This window comes from Buteo buteo, chromosome 8 (assembly GCF_964188355.1).
Source record: "Buteo buteo chromosome 8, bButBut1.hap1.1, whole genome shotgun sequence".
NCBI lineage: Eukaryota > Metazoa > Chordata > Aves > Accipitriformes > Accipitridae > Buteo > Buteo buteo.
In genome coordinates, this window is record NC_134178.1 from 27998451 (window position 1) to 28020494 (window position 22044).

Consider the following 22044-nt stretch of genomic DNA (forward strand, 5'->3'; position numbering starts at 1 on the left):
ATTGTCTTTCCATGGGTATTGCAAGGGAAAATTTTCCAGCCTTGCAAGACAGGCAGGAGCACACCCACTGTTAGAATGTGGAGGTGGACTCCAAAAAAGCCCTTATTATTATGCTTCCTATAGTTACATGTTCATCTTGCAAATCTTGTAGTCTGCTTCTATTAATCTTTCACTACAAAAAAGAAAAAATTTGCACAGGACAAATATTCTACCAAACTCATTAGACTGTTCCTGACTGAGACAAGTTCCTGATTTCAAGACAGAGCAAAATCTGATACCTTCCTCCAGTGATAAGACTACCGTACCAAGCAATGAAACCATATATGCATTTGTTTTATCCTCCTCAGAGTTTATTTTGCATGTAATTTTACACAGTTTATACTTCACATCATACATTTATTCCTTCTCTTGAAAAAAGGTTTGACACAGACAATTGCCTTGCATTACATTTTGAAACCTGGAACTGGTGCCAGTAAAAAAAACAAACCACCCTATAAAACATATTAGATCAATACAATGTAAATATAACATGTATTAGAAGTTGCTCGTTATTTCACTACAAGGAAAACAATCTGGAAAAAAAAAAAAGATAATCAGTTCCAGTTGCTAAAACAGTTCAGTGTATTTTCTTTAAAGTCTTAGTGTAATGGGAATGCTTTTATTAGCCCACTAGCAAACAATGATCAAACTGGTGTAGAGGAAAATGAAGCATGATCCTAAACAGTATTATGGTACTCAACTGCAATATAAAATTCTCTGTCACACAGAACATAGCAGACTGGGGAAGTTCATAAAGTCTGTTCAGTGTGAACTCTGCAAAAGACCATTTTCTATCATGCTGCATTATTCCATCCCTTATTTTGCTTAAGAAGTAAGCCACAAGTAAGCATTCCAAGAACTGTGAATAGATTTTCAGTGTTGGCACATCTATTTAGTAATTTACACAATGGCTCACGTAGGAAACTGGGTAAAATTATGACTTGGAAATGGTCACGGACATCTTCCTCTTTGGCTACTTTAAAAGTTAGAAAACTCAGATTTGTACAAAAGACATTCATTTCAGAACCAATTTAAATATGTTTTTAAATAAATGGAACAAAATAAAGCATGTCTCGTTAATTTGGTATTAATTTTCCAGAATGCTCTGCAATACATTTTCAAATATACAAAATCTTACTCTTTACAAAAAAGTTGTAGCTCATGAAAGAACTCATTTGAATAATCTTAGCAGCACTCCAATAATTAACTACCTTGATTTTATCGAAAAAACACCTTAGTTTGATCACTGTATTTTGAGACTGCTTCTTCATGAGAAGCAATGTTTCAAAAGTTATAAAAGTGCAAGAACATCATCATGTTCCAAGCTGAAAGGCAGCTTCTGAAATAGTGAAATCAGTATTGCAAGGTCCTGACATTAGTGAAATAAATGCAATGGGAAGAATTACATTTTAAGTACATCCTCCACTGTGGTAGCATTGCAGTAAGAACAAAACACTCTTCTCACTGAACGTTTTAGTCATCTAAATAAAATAGTTGTGTCATTTTTTTCAGCTGTAGCAAGTGAGATGCACAGACTAAGTGATTTGATTGGGAGAAAATAAGCAAAATGCACAAAAGCATCAGCAGGTCACCAGTCAATCGGCCTGCTCATTTTGCTGTTCAGCATTTTTGTGCAATTTTAATTTAATAAAAAATGGCAAAGTATGATACTCTCAGAGGACCTTCTCATCCATTTGGATAAACATTTCTAATTCCATGTTGGAATTCATTGAAGAAGAGGAGCCTCAAATTAGGTCCCACAAACCATTAAGGCTGCCTTTTAGCCAAAAACTTCTGTTTTATTTAAGCAAACTACTTACTTTTAGTAAGAAGCATTAATATATAATGAACATTTGAATTCACTAGCAAAATGAGAATTACAAGAAATTACAAACTTCAGAGCAGGATCACTCTTGTTATTCCTGATAAAATTCTGTAAACAACAATTTAATTGAGAATACCTGCTGCTTTGCAATATCTTAAGTGTGATTTTGTACTACTAGAACTACAAACCCAACGTTTTCCTTTCTGCCTCTTTTGTAAAGTTTCCTCAAAAGAGGTTCTAGCAAGTCAAGAGCTCTGCAATTATATGTGAATATTAATCTTACATTTTAAACACCTAATATTACTATACTTAGTTTCAGAAAGCTTCCTTAGAGCAAGTTTTGTTACACTTAGTACTAGTACAGTGTATCATCACTTCTTCTGTGACTTGCTTCTTCAGTGATAGTTACAGAGAACTTCATTTTGGGATATCCATATTCTGAAGCACAATAGCCACTCTGCTTGGAATGTACACCTAGTAAAAACATGACAGAACAAGAATAGCTGAAAAAACCATCAATCTCACAGGACACAATTTCTAAATAACAGTATGTGAAAAAAAACATATGAAATATTTTAACTGTTAAAAATTTGTCATTTATGCAATGTTGTGGGTCGTATTAACCACATTTAAAGAGTGATCATCGACTGCTTAGTCCCCAGCACTTGAATTACACAATAACCTAAAAGTTTGACAGCTTCATTGCAATCTCTCCTCTTTTCTCTTTTTTAAAAAATCTTACCTTGATATATTTTAAAGTGGCTACCAGTAGAGGGCCTCATATGACTTACAATGACCAGTTTCAAAAGCCTGAACAGGTAGGTCAATAGACCGACCATACAATGATAAAGGACAGTTTTGCAACACACTTCTGCTGTGAATTAAAGTTGCCCCAAGGTCTATGAAGTCATTTCATACAGGTAAATACCAGCAACATGACACAGCAATGTATTCTTCTCACTCTTGGTATCTATAGAGTTTCAGTGTCTAAGCAATAAAACTGACTCTCAAAACTAGACAGACTCAAAATTAACCATTAAAATATTGCATTTTCTTACCTTTTTCCCCCCCGATTACCATAAAAAAGCCTCCAAACATATATAATCAAAAGACTCCTTATATATCACAAAAGAACCCGTGGCAATATATTTTACATGACATTCCTTCCAAGCAGAGCAGAGTCACTATCTGAAAACAAGACCGATATGTACTACCTGCCAATTACCTTGATATATGGTACTCCATCAATTGTCAAGTGTATGAATGCGTTTGCTGAATAAGTCAATAAAAATGCAATTACAAAAGGTAACACAAGATTGAAGATTATTGGCTTCATTCTGACAACATCCTCTTTTAGACTATCCTTCCTCACTGTGGAATGTCTAATACTCTGCAATTTCAACTGTGTTATCTGCTAACTAGAGCCCAATGGCATAAAAGGCTTTCATAGTTTTCAAAATGGAATAAAGCAAAAAGCTTTAGGAAAAGGAGAAAAAGGAAAAGAACAGCTGATCTTCATTGAACCAGACAGAGCTATGTCCAATGCTTCTTGAAAGGCATCAAATATAATGATTTCTCCTAAGGTTTTGGTGATAAATAACTTCTACAAATCTGTGCAGGAGAAGAAATACTTAATGAAGTCAGCTAGCTCAGAACATATAGATAAAGGAGAGATTTTAAAAGTGTGTATTGAGAAATTCAGTGCTCTGGTTTTGTATGATGAAGTGAGAAGGGAGAATGAACAAATAGAAATAATTTTTCTAAGAAAGAATGTGTAAAAAGTTACTTCAGTTAAGTGAACAAAAATTAACATTAATACACAACACAGCAATTCTCAATTATATTCTGGTCAATAATATGTCAGATTCTAGGAGGAGTAAATTAGCCCAGTTCCTTTAAAGTCAATTTACATCAGCTGAGAAGCTGAGAGCAGCATGGAAGCATCCCACTCCTACCACTCAATTGCCAACCAGAATTTTAAAACTGATTTTAAGCACAATTTCAGAACTTGTGCAAATGATTGTATTTATACTGATAAGTGATATGTTTTCTGTCTGCCATGAAGAGATGCAACTGCCAGCTTATTACTTTAGACACATGTTTTTTCCTTACCTGGGAAAATTAAACATGTGTTTCAGTGTTTTTTGTCTTGGTGGGCTTCTTGCTAAATCATAGAAGAGCCACATATGGCATTATCTCCTAATCTTATCAACTTATTTCATTGGTCAGTGTAACCACCTCTAAGGCTTAAATAAAACTGCAAGAAGCAACAAAACAATCAGGGCATGAACAATGAATAAATATTAATTATTGATTATATATTAATAATTATTAAATATGATTATTAAGTATTCATTCCACTGCTATACAATTTTTTTTTAAAGGAAAAACACTACACAAGTACTAGATAATTCTTATTACCAATGTATCAGGATTATTCCTCCCCCTCAGCCCAACAGTATTTCCAGAAATACTACAGTGTATATGCTCTGGCTTTATTATTTGTTTAAATAGACAGAACACAGAACATTTGGGGGAGTAGAGGGGTGGGGAAGGTGACCAATTGCTTGTCTTTCCTGACATAAAGTGAAATCTGAAAGATTATCTGCCAAGGATCCCAGCAGGATTGTTAGCCTTCTCAGCCCAGATTTCTCACCTCTGCTCCTTCCTTTTCTGATGCCTTGCATCCCAGAACCTCCTCAGCCTTTCCACTCAGGTATTATTCCTTTTCCTTCAGCACCTCTCACCTGAACTACTGCTCTTGTAGTAACATCTCCCCGTGTGTACTGAGGTGCCCTGAGTAGACTGTGCAGCAAGCTATATGCTACAATTTGCCACCAAGTGGCATGACTAAAAAAAGTCAGGAATCCATTACTGACAGGAAAAGTTGAAATGCAAGCATCTTACTTTATGTTTGAGTCCAGACATTTTCAAATATATAAAAATATAGATAAACCTTAGCTAAAAGCTAATTAGTTAGTAACATTAGGCATATTTTAATTGATGTCTATATCTGATTTAGATTAAGAACTCTGCTTGCATACAGTATTTTAATCCATTGTTCTGATTCGTATCAGAGCACATACATACAGTACTTAATATTATACAAATAAATGTGCAATAGCATACAATAAAAGGCTCACATTCCCAGACACTGAAACAATGATGCTTCTATTGTATTACTCAGTTCTGTCTTCCTTAAATACTGAAAAAAATGGCAACCACAGTTCTTTTTGCATTTCCTGGGTAAACTACCATGGATTTTTTTCCCCTCTCCTTTTTCTATCTTTAAGTTATTTGGGTCCAAATTATAATAAAGAATTTTAAAGAGAATTCCAACACACTAAAATGCATTAATGAAGATATCTGTTTTCACACTTTAGGATATGTGTCTCTGACAAACTCCATTCCATTCAACTTGGTATCTAGCATAACCCTGGTCCTTTTCAGTTGGGCTGCTACTCAGCAAGTTGGTTTCTAATCTTTACTGATGCATGGGATTCCTCTGCAGAATTTTTCTTCATTAATTTTGATGAAGTTTCTGTTGGCTAAATCCTCAAATTTATCAAGATGCATCTGGATTGGACCTCTAACATTCAATTTATCAACAATTCACTCTAATTCAGTGTCATCTACAAATCTGCTGAGGGTATGCTCTGTCTCATCATTTCAGTCCCTGCTGAAGACTCTGAACAGTATCAGCCCTGGCAGCAATTCCTAGGACACTCTCCTTGATACCAGTTGGCAGCTGGACACTGAGCCTCTGATTACTAAAACTGCAGCAGTCCAGCCAGTTTTTAACCTCCCTACCAATCTGCTTATCCAGCCTGTATTTCCTCGGCTTCTAGGCAAGAACGCTGTAGGAGACAAAGCTGAAAGTTTTAGTGCATTGATTGTAGCAACCTCGCACGCACAGCTAGAGTAATTTCATCACAGAGAGCAATCAAATTGATCATGCATGCTTTGCCTTTGCTAAATTTGGGTTGGCTTTCTGACTGACCCATCTCATATACCCCACTTGTTTGGACATGGATTCCAAGAGGAGGTGGTCCTTTTTTTTCTGCAAATATCCAGATAATTTCAAGAAATGAGAGATTAGAAAAGCTAAGAAGAATACAGGAATGCCAAACACAGGAAGCACTTGTGAACAACAGCAGCTATAAGCAGAAGTCTCACCTTACATATTTTGGGAGAGGATTACAATACACAGCAATCTCCAAGTGTATCTAAAAACCCACAAGCAAGAAGTTCTGCAAATGACAACTGGTACTTTCAGAACTGTCAGACTAGATTCAGTACCAGGTGCAAGCACATCTGAAATTGGCTGGAACTGCAACGAACTACTCTTCATCCCACTTTCAGGGTTGGAAAACACCAAGCCCTAAAAATAATTTCAAGGTCATTTTGCAACAGATGGGAGAATTACTAGAACTCAGAGCTAGATCAGACACTGCAGAAAAATATTTGATAGTGCATATTGCAGCTGGCAGATGCAGAAGGCAATGTCACAGGAGTCTTTGCCAACATTATCCCAAACTTTTAATTAAAATGAGGGCTTTAGACAATCTCATGTCTCTGTATCACTACTAATTGTCAGACACTGACACTATTCTGAGAATATAATTAACCATCAATGAATAAAATACATGATAGCTTTTGCTTTCTGACTATAATTTGTTATACAAAACCTCAGACATTTTGGTTTTCATTTTGCTAGGTATTGCATATGACAAAGAAGATATGCTTAAAATAATGTGAAGTTCTGCCTGCGAGTTTGTTTTTCAATTTACAGCTGTACAGCATGAATATGCAGAAAATAATTTCTCAGAGCATCTTGCTTCATTTATGCAAAAGAAGTCCATATACTGCACAGGCTGTATGTCAAAATTTCTCCTCTATTATCTTCTGCACTCTTTCTTCAAAGAGGTTAAGAGTACTTTAAAAAGACAACAGACCCCCCTGACAAACAAGTAGACTAAAAAATAAGACAGGATGAAAGAAAATTACTAACAGAATAACTTTGGAATCTTTACACGTGTTTTAAGTAGTCAAACAATCAATGAATATGAGCAAATTAATTTCTAAGTCTTAATCACCAAGAGGTAAAAATCAAAAAAGACCTTGCTGGTATTAAAGTCTTAATGATTCCCCTAGTTAAAACAGTTAATTTTCTAACTACAAACATTCTTTCATATAATCTGTGTATCTGTGCATGTCAGGAGAGAAAACAGTTAAAGACTACATCAGTCCCTTAAAATTCAATACATAAATCCTTATAATGAAAGTTATTCAAATGAGTGTTTTCAAAGCTAAGGTCACTAAAAGCTTTTAGATCACTTCAGTCTATGTGAGTATTTTAATTTGTCAATAGACTCAAGGAAGCAGGAAGGTGCACTTTGACATTGAATAGTATACATTAAGGTCAAGGTTAAAAACCCAACTCAGCAATAAGGACATTCTTAAAACAAACGATATAATTTCAGTTTCATTTAATGTGAAAAGATTGTATCAGTGGATGCCAAAAATAGAGAATCAGAAAAAAAGCAGTATTGGGGACAGGGGGAAAGGAATACTTTGACATCAATTTATTTTTTAACTAATTGGAAAGAACTACAGAAAAAGTAAATCTATAAAAGCTGAAATACGTTAAACAATTATATTTCTCAATAAACTGCACACTACTTTGCCAATGACACAACATACTCTGCAATTTCCATTTAGCCTGCTTATTACTCAGTTCTGTTGGTGCACGAAGTATCAAAGTATAAACCCCACTGTTTTCATAGAAATCCTAACTTTTGGTGTGGTTCAAAAATATTAAAGTTACTAGAACACAAATTGATATTTAGTTCCATTTTACAGTAAAATTCAGTCTAGTCAGATGCCTTAGAAAAGACTGACAAGACATTTTGAATGATGAGTATTATTAAAAATGGTTCTTTTTCTCCCTGTCCCCTTCCCCCCACCCCGCTCCAAATCTAAGTTTCACATCCAACTACAACAACCAAGTAAGGTATCAACAAATTACTTTGTACATAAAGGGCCACTAGGATCTGACAGGAGTTGAAATGTGTGTGCAGCACTTAATTTACAACTTGCAAAGAGATGATAAGACATAAGCAAAACTAAAAATTTATAGAAGCAGTGACAAAGCAGACAACTTTTAGAAAACATACCTCAAAAAAGACTATTAGGAGAATACCACAGTGGAGACGTAAAGAGAAATAAAACTGTGGTAAAAAGAATCTATTTTTACAGTGACAAAGTGGTTAACAGCTTGTTATTAGAAAGTTTGATTACATGGAAAGTTATGTACCTTTCATATATCTGTTAACAATTCAGAACAGAGCAAGCAGTGAAATGGAAAAATTAGATTATAACAATTATTTAAATCAGTCGTATTACAAAGGACATTTTTTGTGCATTTTTCTATGGAGTTTTCAAGGTGTGTCTGATGATTTTGAAACCTGGCCCTCTACAGCATTACTAAACAAACCTGAATCATCACCTGTTAATCAACAATATTTTACAGTGAAATGCCTAGCAGTGCTTACAAAGCTTCCTCTTCATCCAGGGTTCTTTGCTCCAGGAATTTCATATCTCCCTTCTCATTTTCAATGTCACTTTGAGTATTTCTTTTATTAGGTGATGTTTCTAGAACGCATCATGTCACATCTAATCTTCTATTTTTGTAACACATTGCGCACTATGTAAGCTTGACTTGAGCAGCAGAATTATTGCCTGTGACTTCATTTTGTCATAGTCCCCTGGGCATGTTTTGCTGACAATGTTTACTTACACACCTTAAGGGAGGTGCATCTGTCATTAAAAAAATATTTCTTTGAAGTTTGTTGTGGAGGAGGAACTAAAATTTTTGAAACAAGAAACTAAGTCTCATGCATTATTTAAGGAGAATAAGATAATTGTTAAACAGCAGGAAAAGAACATTTATGAATTTATTGGGGTGGCATCGTATGTTTTTTTGAAAAGAAATTTGAGGGGAAGACTTCTACTTGGATTTTAGAAACTGCAACTAAGACTAAAGCAACTAACAAGGATGATTGATTACCCAAGAACTGGGACATAAATTGCTATTGCTATTTAAAATAAAACATCACTTTTTTATTATAAAATAGCAGCTAAAGGTATTTACTGTAACTTTTGTTCTTTCTTTCTTAAGAGTTCTATCTTGCTGAATTTTGTCAGGTTTTCCAGATTTTTTTCCCCCAATTACTTTTAGGTGGTGTCCTTTTACTAGCATTTTACCTCTATGTGGTGCTTGTGGCATCTTCTGGGGTGTTGGCTGAAGGTGGTCTGTAAATTGGATTGCTGAAGGACATAAAAGAAAGTTAATGTGACTCATGCTGCTGGGTTTCTTTCTGACCCAGAAGTGCCATTGCCATGCCGCAGCTTATGCTGCAAAAGTGCATTTGCTGCTTTGCTTGTCACATGCCTTATCTTCCACATGCTCCTAGCAAATTGCATCTTCCCATTTAGTCGCATTTTTTTGTCTTGAATGACTTGCACTCACCATCTAAGAGTCTAAATGTGAAATATACATTCCAAATTATGGTTAATTGGCTTGCAAAAATTAAGTTAGTGGTAGATAATTAAGATGGTCTCCAATCACCAAAGCAAGGTATCTGAATTGGACACATGAAGCAAGAATTCTGGAAGCATTAATTTGTTACCTAACCTTCAGCAATGAAACCTTAGAGCCTTAGTTTCTTTGTGTGCAAATGAGCATAGATACTTACCCACACTACAAGGGCATTGTCACATATAGATACATAACCCCACCTCCAAAAAGTTCCCAAGATCCTTTACACCAAGCACAATGAAAGCACAAGAATTCTTTCATGTAATGAAACTATTTTAAAACAAGCAAATGAGAGAAATGCCAATACCCTGGATACAATGAAATAGGATGCATATGAGTGAGACAGAGAGAGATTAAAAGTGACAATAATTCTCAGGAGTTTAGATCTCATGAGAGATGTTAAGATGTGACACTGGAAATTGATGTCTCCATTCTGTCATGGAAGAGGAGTGGCCCACAGAAATCAGTGCAGATACTCCACTTTTGTAGCCTGTTAAGATTACAAGTGTAACTTATTTACAGGTGTTCATGTGTATAAATACACCTATGCACACATACACGCTCCTTCACCCATGTATATGCTTTAGATATGAAAACTTTGTAATATAAGCATTCTCAGAACTTCTTCAGTGAACTCTGCCTTAATTCATGGTCTTTTTGAATCTTATTCTGTTGTGCTTGTGAACATATATGCATATGTGAATACATATATAAAGAATGGGAAATATGTGTATATATGTATACATGTACATATATAAAGAATGGGAAAAATGACATTTAAATTGTTAATTATGGTAAGTAATTATGATTTCAAGAGTAATTAAGAAATGTAGAGTTTTTATTAGTCACCATCTCAGCTAACAGAAATTGTATGTGAGGATATGCCTCCCACTTCATCTGAAGTGATTTGTGGGAAAGTCTTTATCCATTACTCATACCACTTTAGGACTGGAAATTCTTGAAATTCTTTATGTGAACAGAGAACGTCTGTTACATTTTGCAAAGTTTTTCTGTAAACTGAGGAGGAGAAAGACAGTTGGCAAATGCATGATTTGCTCAAATTCGTGTTTGTGGAGTTAAGCAAATGATTTTAAGAAAGCCACGCAAGATTCAGTTTCTACAGAGCTTTAAATCAAAAAGCAAGCATGAAGATGGAGTTTCTCAGACATGAAGCTAAAGCAAATGATGACATTAAAAATGACAACTCAAAAGCACATTAGAAGGTTTTCATGCATGTTGGCAAGGAACGTTGTGTGCCAGACACTGCAAGAGTGCATGCAAATTTAAATGTAATATCAAAAGAGAGAAGTCAGGTAACATTATAGGTCATAATCAAATCATAAGATTGTCATCTCTACTGTATTCATACAAAGACTAACCATGCCCCCCCAATACTCGTAGAATAGACATATTTGTCCAAAGAATTTAAAAAGTTATTCAGATGAAAGGAGAAAGAAAGAAAAAAAATCTTACTTACCATAAGTGAATTAGGTCGATAATTGTGAGGATATTCTTCAGAGAAGTACTCTGTACTATGGTCCAGCCTTTGATGCCCTCCATATTCTGCAGCATCAGAATCCAGAAGGATTTGATACTTAAAAAAAACTATTAAGGAACCATGCCAAATTACTGTTAAATGGGAAATAAATCAAAGCAAAAAACCTAGAACTGCTGCAACAGAATTCATGCTAATATACTCAATATAAAGCAAAAATAATATTAAAAAAATACAAGAAAAGAGTGCAAAAATATACAGAACATATAGTAGCTGTATGACATTTTGTCTTGAAAATGTCATGTTAGTATAGTGACTCCTAGTAAAGAAAGCACCTTCCAGTCTCTTCTGGAATCTTCCATGAATAGTTTATAGTATTACAGTAGATATGCATAGCACTTTATGTGATGAATTAGACTAAAAATGTACCACTAAACAAAAACTGGATTTGAATTACATTTAAGAAGTTACATAATTGTGACCATCAAAATCAATTGGTGTTTAGCGATATTTTAGACTCTGTCAGAATCTGCTCAAGTGTTAATGACAAAAGCATATAACTTTACAGAAGAAAACCCCACAAGTCATTTGAGAGTTTTTCAGAAAAGAGTTTGAATTATTATAGCACAGAGGAACAAAAGAAAGCTTATATGTAATAGAAGACCTTTTAAGAGACAAACATTCTGACTGCGGTTGTAAAAATGGGGAGTTATTTAACAAAGTGTAATGAGGTTGAATACCTGTACAGATATTTAAAAGGATTCAAACAGATTTAGCAAAAAATAAAAGATAAAATAACATTGAAAGAAGAAAATCAGAAAATATAAGGAAATAAATGGGGAAATAAAGAGCTAACACATATTTAAAAGTAAATTTCTTCTTATTTGGGACAACAACAATTAGAAAACTTTAATTTTATGATTTTTTCACTACCTATGAATTTCTTGTTTGGACATAATTAAAAAATCCTTTTCCCTCCTAAAGTTACAACAGAAAGCCTCAATCTCCATTCCCCACTGCCCAAAACATACAGAGAGGGAAATAACAGTGCTCTATATTCCACAATCTGCTTCCTTAATTTTAAGCCATGTAAAAATCTTATTTTGCTAGAGCTTGTATTTAATAGGATTAGGAAAGAATGAAGCAACACTCTTTCAAGTCAGAGGTTCTTAAACTGCTCTTGGGCATCTGTGTTTGCTCAACCTTTCAAAAATAGGCCTGCTCAAAAATCTAAGGATTTTGATATCAACAGAATTGTTTTTATTTAAGTCTTTTTACACTACTCTCTATCAGATGAGTTTAGGAAATTTCCCAACTGCCAGTCTTCCTGATTTAAATCTCTAGCAGTAAGAAAGATGGAAGCATGACATCACACCACACAAAAAGTAGCCTAAACTAAAAGTAACTGCAAATTTACTTGGAGATATTTCAGTTTAGAAGATTGCACAGGTTTTGCTGACAGAAGTCAAAGAAGAAGAAAAATAGATGCACATGAGGAAAAAATGAAAAGCTGTCAATTAGCTACCAAATCACTAATGTTAAGTAATCCTTTCCCCACAAATATTTGCAGCAAAATGAGAGAAAGGTCCAGAACTACCAAATTAGTTTTTGAGTTCTAAAGGGTAGGTGCCCAAAGGAAGAAACAGCAGATCACCACATTCTCTGGCAAAATCTTCCGGTTTGTTACCTCTTTAAAAAAAAAAAAAAAAAAAAAAAAAAAAAAAATTAGGAAAATTATACTTTGCCAGCTTTAGTCCTCAATGCCTTATATGTGCCCTACATACACACCTTCCCCCCGCCCACCTTTATTTTATGAACACATTCAAATTACCATTCATTTGTTGTAATGTACAACATACAAAAATACAAACTACAACTTCTAGTTACTCTCTCCAGTGTCCTTTCAAACCCAGCATCAGCAATGGCTGCTACTACTCCACTGTATATTTTATTAACATGGCAGGGGAATGTCTCTGTGAAGTACTTCACTCTGCTTCTGTGATCTACACTATACATTAAATTTAATCATTTATCAATATTGCTGAAAGCCCTGACATCTATAATGATTCCTTTAAAACTGTTTACAGCAAATGCAATTGTTATAGCTATGCTAATTTTAAAACTATTTATCCCATTTCCTTAATCCAGGCTATAAAAGTAAAAAAAAACCCAGGCTATAAAAGCATGCTCTAGCAATACAAGGTTAACATCACTGCCTCTCCACACCTCGCTACATAGCATATTTGGTGTAAATACTGTTAATCAGATCCTGAATAATGGTGTCAAAAAGAATTTTAAGATCTTCTCAAATTAGATATTTCTGAGGGAAAAATAACTAGTTTGGTAAACATGCCCATTTGCCCTCCAACTTAAACCTCACAGAAAAGCTGCTTTTCACATTTCAGGATTTCATGAGTATCTAGGTTTTTGAAGACTACTTTCACAAAAACATTAAACAACAGTCGTGCATTTTAATTAAGCACACAATAGAAATATTTTCTTTTGCAGTGACGTCTCTCTTGTTTCAGCAACAGAGTGCTGGAAACACTACCTGTACTCTGACTGAAAAAAAGCCTGATTTCTGTTCAGTTTGATGCTCTGACTAAATTTCCTAACCACTACATCGGAGAAGAGTAGCAAAAGCAATGAACTCTTGTATAGATAGAGCTGGAAATGGAAAGGCTGTCATTATCTACCACATTAATTACTGAATTACTATGCTTTTATGATGTTTTGAAATAAGTATTTTAACACATTTTTTAAATTTAATCTTATGCATGTTTAATGACACATAAAACACCACTAAGTAAATGCAAATCATAAAATAGGATAATTTGTATTTTGTTCCTCAACCCTTACTATTGATAAAAGAATCCAAGTGCTATTTGTCAGGGTGATGGTCCAGCATAATTAAAAGCTTTGCAGAAGAGCAGACAGGAATTTCTAACTGACCAGTTGTAAAATGCTGTAAGTCTTATTGACTCACATAAACATCTATCACAAAACGAATACGTTCAAATAATATTAAGTACATCGGGTCCTCTGTATTATATATGACAGCCCCATTACAGAGATTACCTACATGACATGTTACTCATCAGGTTAGAAAGTCTGGACACAACTGAGCAAGACTGGACAAATAGGAAGGGTTATCAGACATATACAAAGAGACTGTAAGTGAGCCTGATGATTTCATCTTCATCCTTTCATAATCTGTTTTAAAATCAGGATTAGGAACTGTTACAGTTTTGATTTTATTATATGATGAAATGTTTAAACACCCATACTTCTGGTTCTCTGGTGCTTTCCAGGCATGCAACTAGAGCATGGGTATGTATGTAAGTATTTATTTTCTTTTAAACTCATATGTAAATCAGCTTTCATGTCTTGCTGCACTTCTCAATATACAAAGGAATACCTAATAAAGGTTTCATTTTTATCCCTTGCTACCATTTCTTGGCTAAAAGCAAAAGGATATGGTTCTGGCAATACAGATGGGACATAGATAAAAGTACAGACCAGAAAAGATCAAAAATTGTGCTGAAACACTTTATTTCTGTCTGAAACTTTCAGAAAATGAATTTAAGCTAGAACTGAAGAAGTGTATGGACAACAGAAGACATGAGAACGCTTTTGATCCTTTAAGCAGCCTTGGGATCAGCCAGCTGTCCTGAACCAGTTATAGTGTCAATGACAGTAACACTGGCATGATCCCATGCCTAATCCAGCTAGAAATTATAGTTATATGACAAGATTAAAATTACTCATTCTCATTACATCTACATGGATCAAAAGATTTACTGACAAACGTAATGGTTAGAGGTAACCCTGGACACTTTATTTAGGGTGTGCAGAGAAAGCTTTGGGGGTTTTTTTGTTTCTTTGTATAAACCAAACAACTTGCCCATAAAGCCTTTTTCAGTATTTCCTAAGGGAAATCCTTTACAGAAGTAGCTACAGTATATATGCTGTCATAGTTACACACAGCATACAAAGAGATATTACAGGAAGGCTTTCTTCTTTCAAATACAAGTTATAAAATAGTAGATGAAAAGAAAATATTTTTTTTCCTCAATCATTAGCAGCGCTGTGTAATACCAAACCGCTGACAGTTTCTATCATTACTGAAACAAGACACTGAATTAAAACAGTTGAAGCACTGTTGAAGGAAGAATTAAAAAATAAACCCTGAAACGCAGAAAAAAATCCGAAATTTAAAATGAACTAAAAAGTTTCTAAATCAACATGTCTGCCTATATGTTCTATATATCTTCTTCTAGAGTTAAAAATATATACACACTGGTGAAAGCAGCATGTTTTCAGATTTTACCTCTTGCAAAAACATTAAGAAGTAGTAGTGACAGTAGAACATGCAAATAAAATGTGGAGCGACAAGTCACTGTAATTTTAAAGTATTGGCCACTGTAGCAGCCAAACCAAGGCTGACTCCATCTGATGCTGTGTTAAATGGCTTCTTAGCATGGTTAGTTTATTAGTTACATGTACAGTGTGATGGCATAAGATAAAAACTTCTAAATAAAGTCTTTAATGTGCTGGTTGTATTTTGACAAATCCAACCCTTAAACTCTTGGAAAATATTTTTGCCCATCTTGGATGAAAATCAAAGGCCAGCTTTCAGGTATTGTACCAGCATTTCTCCTTAGTCTTGTTTTAGCAAATACAATACAAGCAGCCTACATCTGAATGATCTTCAATATTGTAATAAATGGATGCTCAGAGGTCAGGTTGAATAAACTGGCAAAGCAATGTAGAATAACTCACATCAGCATTTAACAGCTGAATATACAAGTCTTTTCAACTTTCCTCATTAAAAAAAGTCACTCTAAGTCAACAATGTAGAAGACTACAAATTACTAAGGAGCAACCCTTATGAAGTGTGGATTAGGAACCTATCATTATTGCACCAAGATTTCCTTGTACTACTTTGATTTAGAAAATTAAACACAAAAATAGCTTCTGGTTTTTTTCAGTACTTCAGCAATTCAGAATTGGAAATGACACAAGGCAAAACATGAAGTTCACAGATGTAGGTTTCATATTTTAATTGAAGCTTTCATAGTTATCTATCACCATCAGAAGTGCAAATGTCCTTAAATACACCCATAGAATACATATTATCTGAAATTACATTTTGTCTTTACTTAGGCACATTTTTCTCTTTATTTACGTACAACCAGAGATTCAGATGTATAAGGTATCATGCTAATTTTCTCTAGGTGAATCTGTCTCAGGAGACAGAAGAGAAACCTTCCCTGGTTTCACTTTGAGAACTTACTATATTTCCTAGGCAGGGCTCTGTGTGTATCTGTTTGTTCACCTTGAAGATGCAACCCAAGGTTATTCTGAGAAAAAATTAAAATTGAATTAATTCAATTCAGGGTAGTTCATAGAGTGAGTTAATTCACCACCTCCTTCTTCAAAACTGAAACTGACTGCACACAGAATTAAAAGATTCAATGTATGAAAAAGTCAAGTGCCATTTTGTTGACCATAAGCGACTTACCTCAATGTGTAAGATGTACACATTGAACTGGGAGTGGAGAGTCAAGAGTCATGGAACTGATGCTTACCTTTAGTGGTACAGCTGCCAGACAGAAAGCAAGCACATATTGAACTTCCCTCTACTTCACATGTTCATTGGATTCTCATGTTCAATGTGAGAGACTAGGGGAATCAGAGGGTGAGTCTACCTTAATATTTAAGATGGGCTTGGGAGTACAGTTTTGGAGCAATTCTCCTCCTCATCAACCCTTACCATGCTTTGGTTCATGGTTCTGAGCCAGTTTTTTGTGAGTGCGGAGGTTTTTTTGGAGGGCAGGGGGGGAGGTTGGGGGGTGTTGTGGTAGGGTTTTTTTGTGTGGTTTTTAACATTTGCTCATCTTCAGGAACTTTTCTGATAGAAATAACACAAAAAAGCTGTGAAAAGCTGCTATTTAGGAAAGCCACTGCTAAAAAGTTGCAAGTTAATGAGAGAAGAGAGCTCACTTAGGCAAGAAAGGTGACCTTCACTTACCACAGGAGTTTACCCACAGAAAGGCAGGGCACAGCATCATAAACAAGTCTGAAGGAGAAAAGACAAGGATCACAAGTCATAGGATGGGAACATACAGATGGGAGCAACAATGACTCAGGCTGGAAGTCAGTTACAGGGCCAGACCAGATTGCTCAGGGCTTTATCCAGCAAGCTCTTGAAAACATCCAAAGATAGAGCCTGCATAACCTCTCCAAGCAACCTGTTCTAACAGTTGGTTGATGTCAGCACTGTGAACAAGCTTCTGTTAGGAAAGGCAAGATCTCTGCTGTTAGACCTGTAGCTAGTAAAGTAGTACCAAGATTGCAATAACCCCCATCCCCACTGGATACTCCAATTCAGATTTTAGATCGGATTTACTGGCACCATTATCTACATTTTCCCAACAGCAAAAGATACATGGTAGAGAACGCTTTCATTGCTTGTTTTTCAAAAGTATGTACAAAAGCTGTTGGAAAAAGTGCCCAGATGGAGAAGTGACCAGGATTACAAATGAAGATGACATATGACTTTCATGTACAAAGGCACTAGCTAGTTTGAGAAGTCAAAGGCAACAGTAATGAGCCAGGGCCAAAGGAATATATTCACCCTACAGAAAACAAGAACAGATAAGCTATCCTGGCAGCAATTTTCATTGTCAAAATACTACCTGTATAAAAGAAGAGATCCTGGCAACAAGTGAAGACAAGAAACAAAACCAGAAAAAGGAAAGCCAGGCACACCAACAGCTGTATCACTGACAATCGTTACTCTCAAGACTGATCAAAAGAAAGGTAAAGGATACCAAAGACCAGCAATTTCTCAAAGAATCAATTTTGTAAAAAACAAGCTACGGCACAAGCATAATTTATGAATTATTAATATGCACACAGAACAAGAAATATAGCCACAGATCAATATGGCTAATTAATGAATTTTTCATTCACCTCATATCCTAGAAAGAAGCCTAAAGAAAGTGGAAACCAGATTTTCAAGCTAGGCAGAATTAAGAAAAGGCGTATTGGAGTATTTGGATGAATCTTCTCATTAATTTAACGCCTTGGCCTGACAAATTTCAGTTCAGGACATTTAGAATATAGTTGAAGCCATTTAGCACTCAACTCACGGCACAATGCTGGGGAGGAGGTGGGGTACTGTACCTTTTTACTTCAACCAAGTATGGATGCTTTTTGCTTAAGTCAAATGTAAATTTAGAGGTACGTAAATCCATATTGGTTGGTAATCATGAATATAAAATGCTGATTTACTTTTGTACCAAGATAACAAGCCTTGTTAAAAAAAAGCGGGGGGAATATATACATATAGCTTAATTTTAATGAGATTTCCAACACTGCAGAAAAATTGTTTAACAAAAATCAGCGTGGGATCTTATGGAAGGGAAAGGAGTTATTAAGGCCCTTTCCTGTTCTCCCTCCTTTCAGCCATGAAGACAGGCCTTGGAATCAACCACTACCCCACAGAAAGGTCTAGTCGGTATTAAAAAATGGAAACTTATGAATGGTTTCCTTGTTAACATTTAAAATTTTATCTACAGAGAACTAGAGACAGCTGACCTAGATGTTGTGTTGATTATTCATCTATCTCAAAACTGAAGCAAATTAGGCAGAAATAATTTGTTAGCTCAAGCTGCCTTTTTCTCATGAAAAGGCTTCTGAAAGAGCATAATTTATGAAGTAAAATTCCAGCATGAGCAAAGAAATTTTTTCCTTTTTCCTTCACATAATGAAACAGAAATTGGGCAATAGCATATGCCATTCTAATAGTTATACAGACTCATAGTGCTGGAAACCTGTGTCTTTCCTACACAGATCAAAGATGCATTCCCACATTAGTATGCTGTATTTCTTATTCACACCTATTAACCTTAACATATCAACTACCTTGATAGAATTTGGCATTTGGCTAATCCTAAATTAAGTCCTTTGTTTCCACATGCTGGATACCCCCTGAATTCTAACAGGCAGGAACTGTTCCATAACCACACTTCGAAGCAGCCTGCAAAGCAGTGCCTTTGCCTTCAGCAATTGCGCACCAGTGACTCATTCAAGTGATCTTATTTGCTCATTAGAAGCCCTAGGTGCAGGTTGCAAATGTCAGAGAGCCTGATTTTTTTTTTTTTTTAGTATTTTTTTGCAGCATTTTGATGACAATATTTGTGATACCTTAGGTGTCATCTAGCCATTTGCTTATGGACAACTCTGACTTCAAAGGTCTTCATGCACCCTAAATTCATGCCAACAATAAGTCTATGACGCTGGTATTCATTCACTCTAGCATTACAATACTTTGATATGTTATGCTATGTAAAAATGGCAATATTTGTAACAAAGTAACCCTTTTTTCCCATGACTTTTTTTCCTGCTTGCACTTTAGCACTATATGACAACGTGAAATGTCAAGATACAAACAGAGATAAGCTTAGTAGCAATTTGTATTGCTCAACATCTACAGACTGCCGTGCTCACACATAAAATCAAGGTGTCAGTCCTTGAATACCTCACACTAGGGTGTGGGTCACCTTGGAAGAACACGATGTAGAATGGAGCGACCCAATGTCAAGTAAAATAAGACAAGAGAGAAGACTGTAGTAGAAAAGGGAAGGAAAAACTGACTCCAAGCTGGATGTGACTCTTCACATAGCTACTGACTGGCTGACTGTTCCGAAAAAGGCTTGCCAAACCAAGTGGGACCAAAAGGACTGTCTACTGACTACCACTTCTCTTACAAAAGTACAATAAGGTTTGCTACACTAACAGCCTACAAAGAAAGAAGAGCTGAAAGAATGACATTTTCAATGAGATCAGAACAGAGGAGTGCCTACAAAAATGTAGGCCAGTGTGGCAGGAAGCTCTGTATTTTTTAACATACCTGGTAACATATCTGAGAAGCTATATATGACAACAGCTTAGTGATGTATATTACTACGATATACTGATATGCCAAAGCCATCCACTTAATAAAGACAAATTTAATGACAAGTGTTACATGCACTAATTTGACTAATTCAATCCACTAAACAAACTTAAACCTAGGTTGTGAAAGGATCATCATCTCCTACAACTCTCAATATCATTCAGATAAACCTTTTATTAAAAAGAATTTAATCAATATACTATAGCAATTTGTTCTTCAGGCTTATTCAGTAACTGCCTCAGAATATCAAATTAAAAATCCACCAATTTCTTAAAAAAAACCCAAAAGAGTAACAACAAACTCTTGTTTCTAAGTACTTCTGCTTCACTTTTAAGTTCCAAAGGGATCATAAAGAATTCCTTTTAAAGTGGAGAGGTTGTTCTTAAGATTTAATGTAACATGTGACCATATTTCCTAGTTATAGGACACATTAATTTTTATTTTTTTTTAAATCTTAGGTTAAAAGGTTCCATTACAAAACTATACATAAAATTCATGGCTCCAATTGCAGGACAAGAGTTAGAAACAAAACTAGTCAACATTAAAACATCCCAAAGTATTTAAAGAAAATAGATACTAAAACTCAGCCTGCTGGATGTTGGCAGGGAAGAAGAAAGAATGCTGAAAGCAAGAATAGGAGGGCAATAGTGGTTGTTAACTTTGGGATATGTTTCATTTAAGAACAGATACTATAAACAGTTCTTCATTGTTTTTATACTATAAAAGTTTGACTACTCTAGAAGACTGAGCTGCAGTAAGAAAAATTCATGCTTTTTTTTTGTTTGCCTGATGCAAAGTACTGTTAAAGTCAGTTATTCTTGATTAGTAACTTAGAAATCTCAGCCAAGAAAGACTTAGCATATCTAAAAGAAATGAATGCACATAATTTGCATCTCTCCTGGCTAGGTGGAGTATAAAGCGGACTTCCTATGGACCTGTGTGGTTGGTAAAATATTTGATACCCTTACCTTTCTAAAAATAAAGCCAAATCTTTCTTGAATTGAAGTACCAAAAAGAGCCTCGATCTCCTGCATGCTCTGAAAACCATGCTATCCTTTTCTTTTGCACTGTCTCACTGTCACCAGTCTTAGAAATATTACAGAAATAGTGTAAGTTAGCCCCTGTTTACTGCTAACAGCTTACATAGTTACCAATACTACAGAAAATAAGTAGATCCAAATCTGAACAGCACTGTCACCCACGTGCTAACTTTTGCCTTTTGATCTTGCAACCAGAGGAGATATGAATAGAACAGAGAATTTTTAGGGTGTCCTGCTACAAACAGAATCACAAATATTACACATGGACTCCTCCCCCGTGAGAAGCGAGGTAAGTTTACTTACTTTCTTTTACCACATGCTGCAATACCTCAAATGTGCTGTCACTTAAGACCACGCATACAGTTCATTACCGCTACTCAGCTAAGTAGAGGATGCTTAAGGAACTGCTGTAACATGATTCTGCTTTTGAACTTAGTTTCAGAAAAGTGTTTCAGTGACTATCTGCATCTTCCCGTTCTAATGTCAAAGCATTAGGTATGTCTAGTTTAAGATGAAGTTTCCTGAAAATAAGCTTTTACGATGATGAGCACGTAAGCACATCGCATACCAGCTATTACTAAGATTTCAGCAGTTCTTTAATACACTTGATGGTAGTTCCACAATTCCAGGGTTTTCCTTGGGTTAGGAGCAAACTTTTACACAGAGAAATGGGATAATGGAGAGCTTCTGTCTTCATTATCAATGAAAAGATACTGAGAACGTAATTGGTAGATACAGTACTGCTTAGCTTTCTCCTAGACAGAACAGAAATGAAAAGTTTACGTACATTCAAGGTGTTTATGGCCAGCTTACTGTCCAAGGACTTTGCTAGCAACAGGCACTAAACAGAAGTGAGATTTTTATGATGTTAGCATCAGGGTATGTTGTCTTATTTGATGCACTTCCTTCAGAAAAGGATTCCCAATGCTTCATCCCATGTGATGACTTTGGATGAGCACATAGTGACCTTGTTAATATAGATAATAAATAAGCTTCCCAGATAAAGAGATCTTAATTAACATAAATGAGACTTCTATTTCAAAGGCCAAAGAGAAAAAGAAAAAACGTAAAGATGCCTAC

General features: G+C 35.2%; 1 protein-coding gene across 4 annotated transcripts in view; it reads right to left on the bottom strand.

The window, feature by feature from the left end:
• Positions 1-324: 324 nt before the first annotated feature.
• Positions 325-22044, bottom strand: part of GBE1 (1,4-alpha-glucan branching enzyme 1) — a 172872-nt gene continuing 151152 nt past the window's right edge. For 2 of the 4 annotated variants that reach the window (XM_075033942.1, XM_075033943.1), the window contains 3 exons: positions 10942-11059; positions 9131-9193; positions 325-2338 (listed from right to left, as the gene is read on the bottom strand). In XM_075033942.1, the coding sequence (XP_074890043.1) occupies positions 2282-2338; positions 9131-9193; positions 10942-11059 (238 nt within the window). In that variant the 3' untranslated portion in view covers positions 325-2281. The remainder of the gene's footprint in view (positions 2339-9130; positions 9194-10941; positions 11060-22044) is intronic. The other 2 variants (XM_075033944.1, XM_075033945.1) reach the window with 1 other exon arrangement.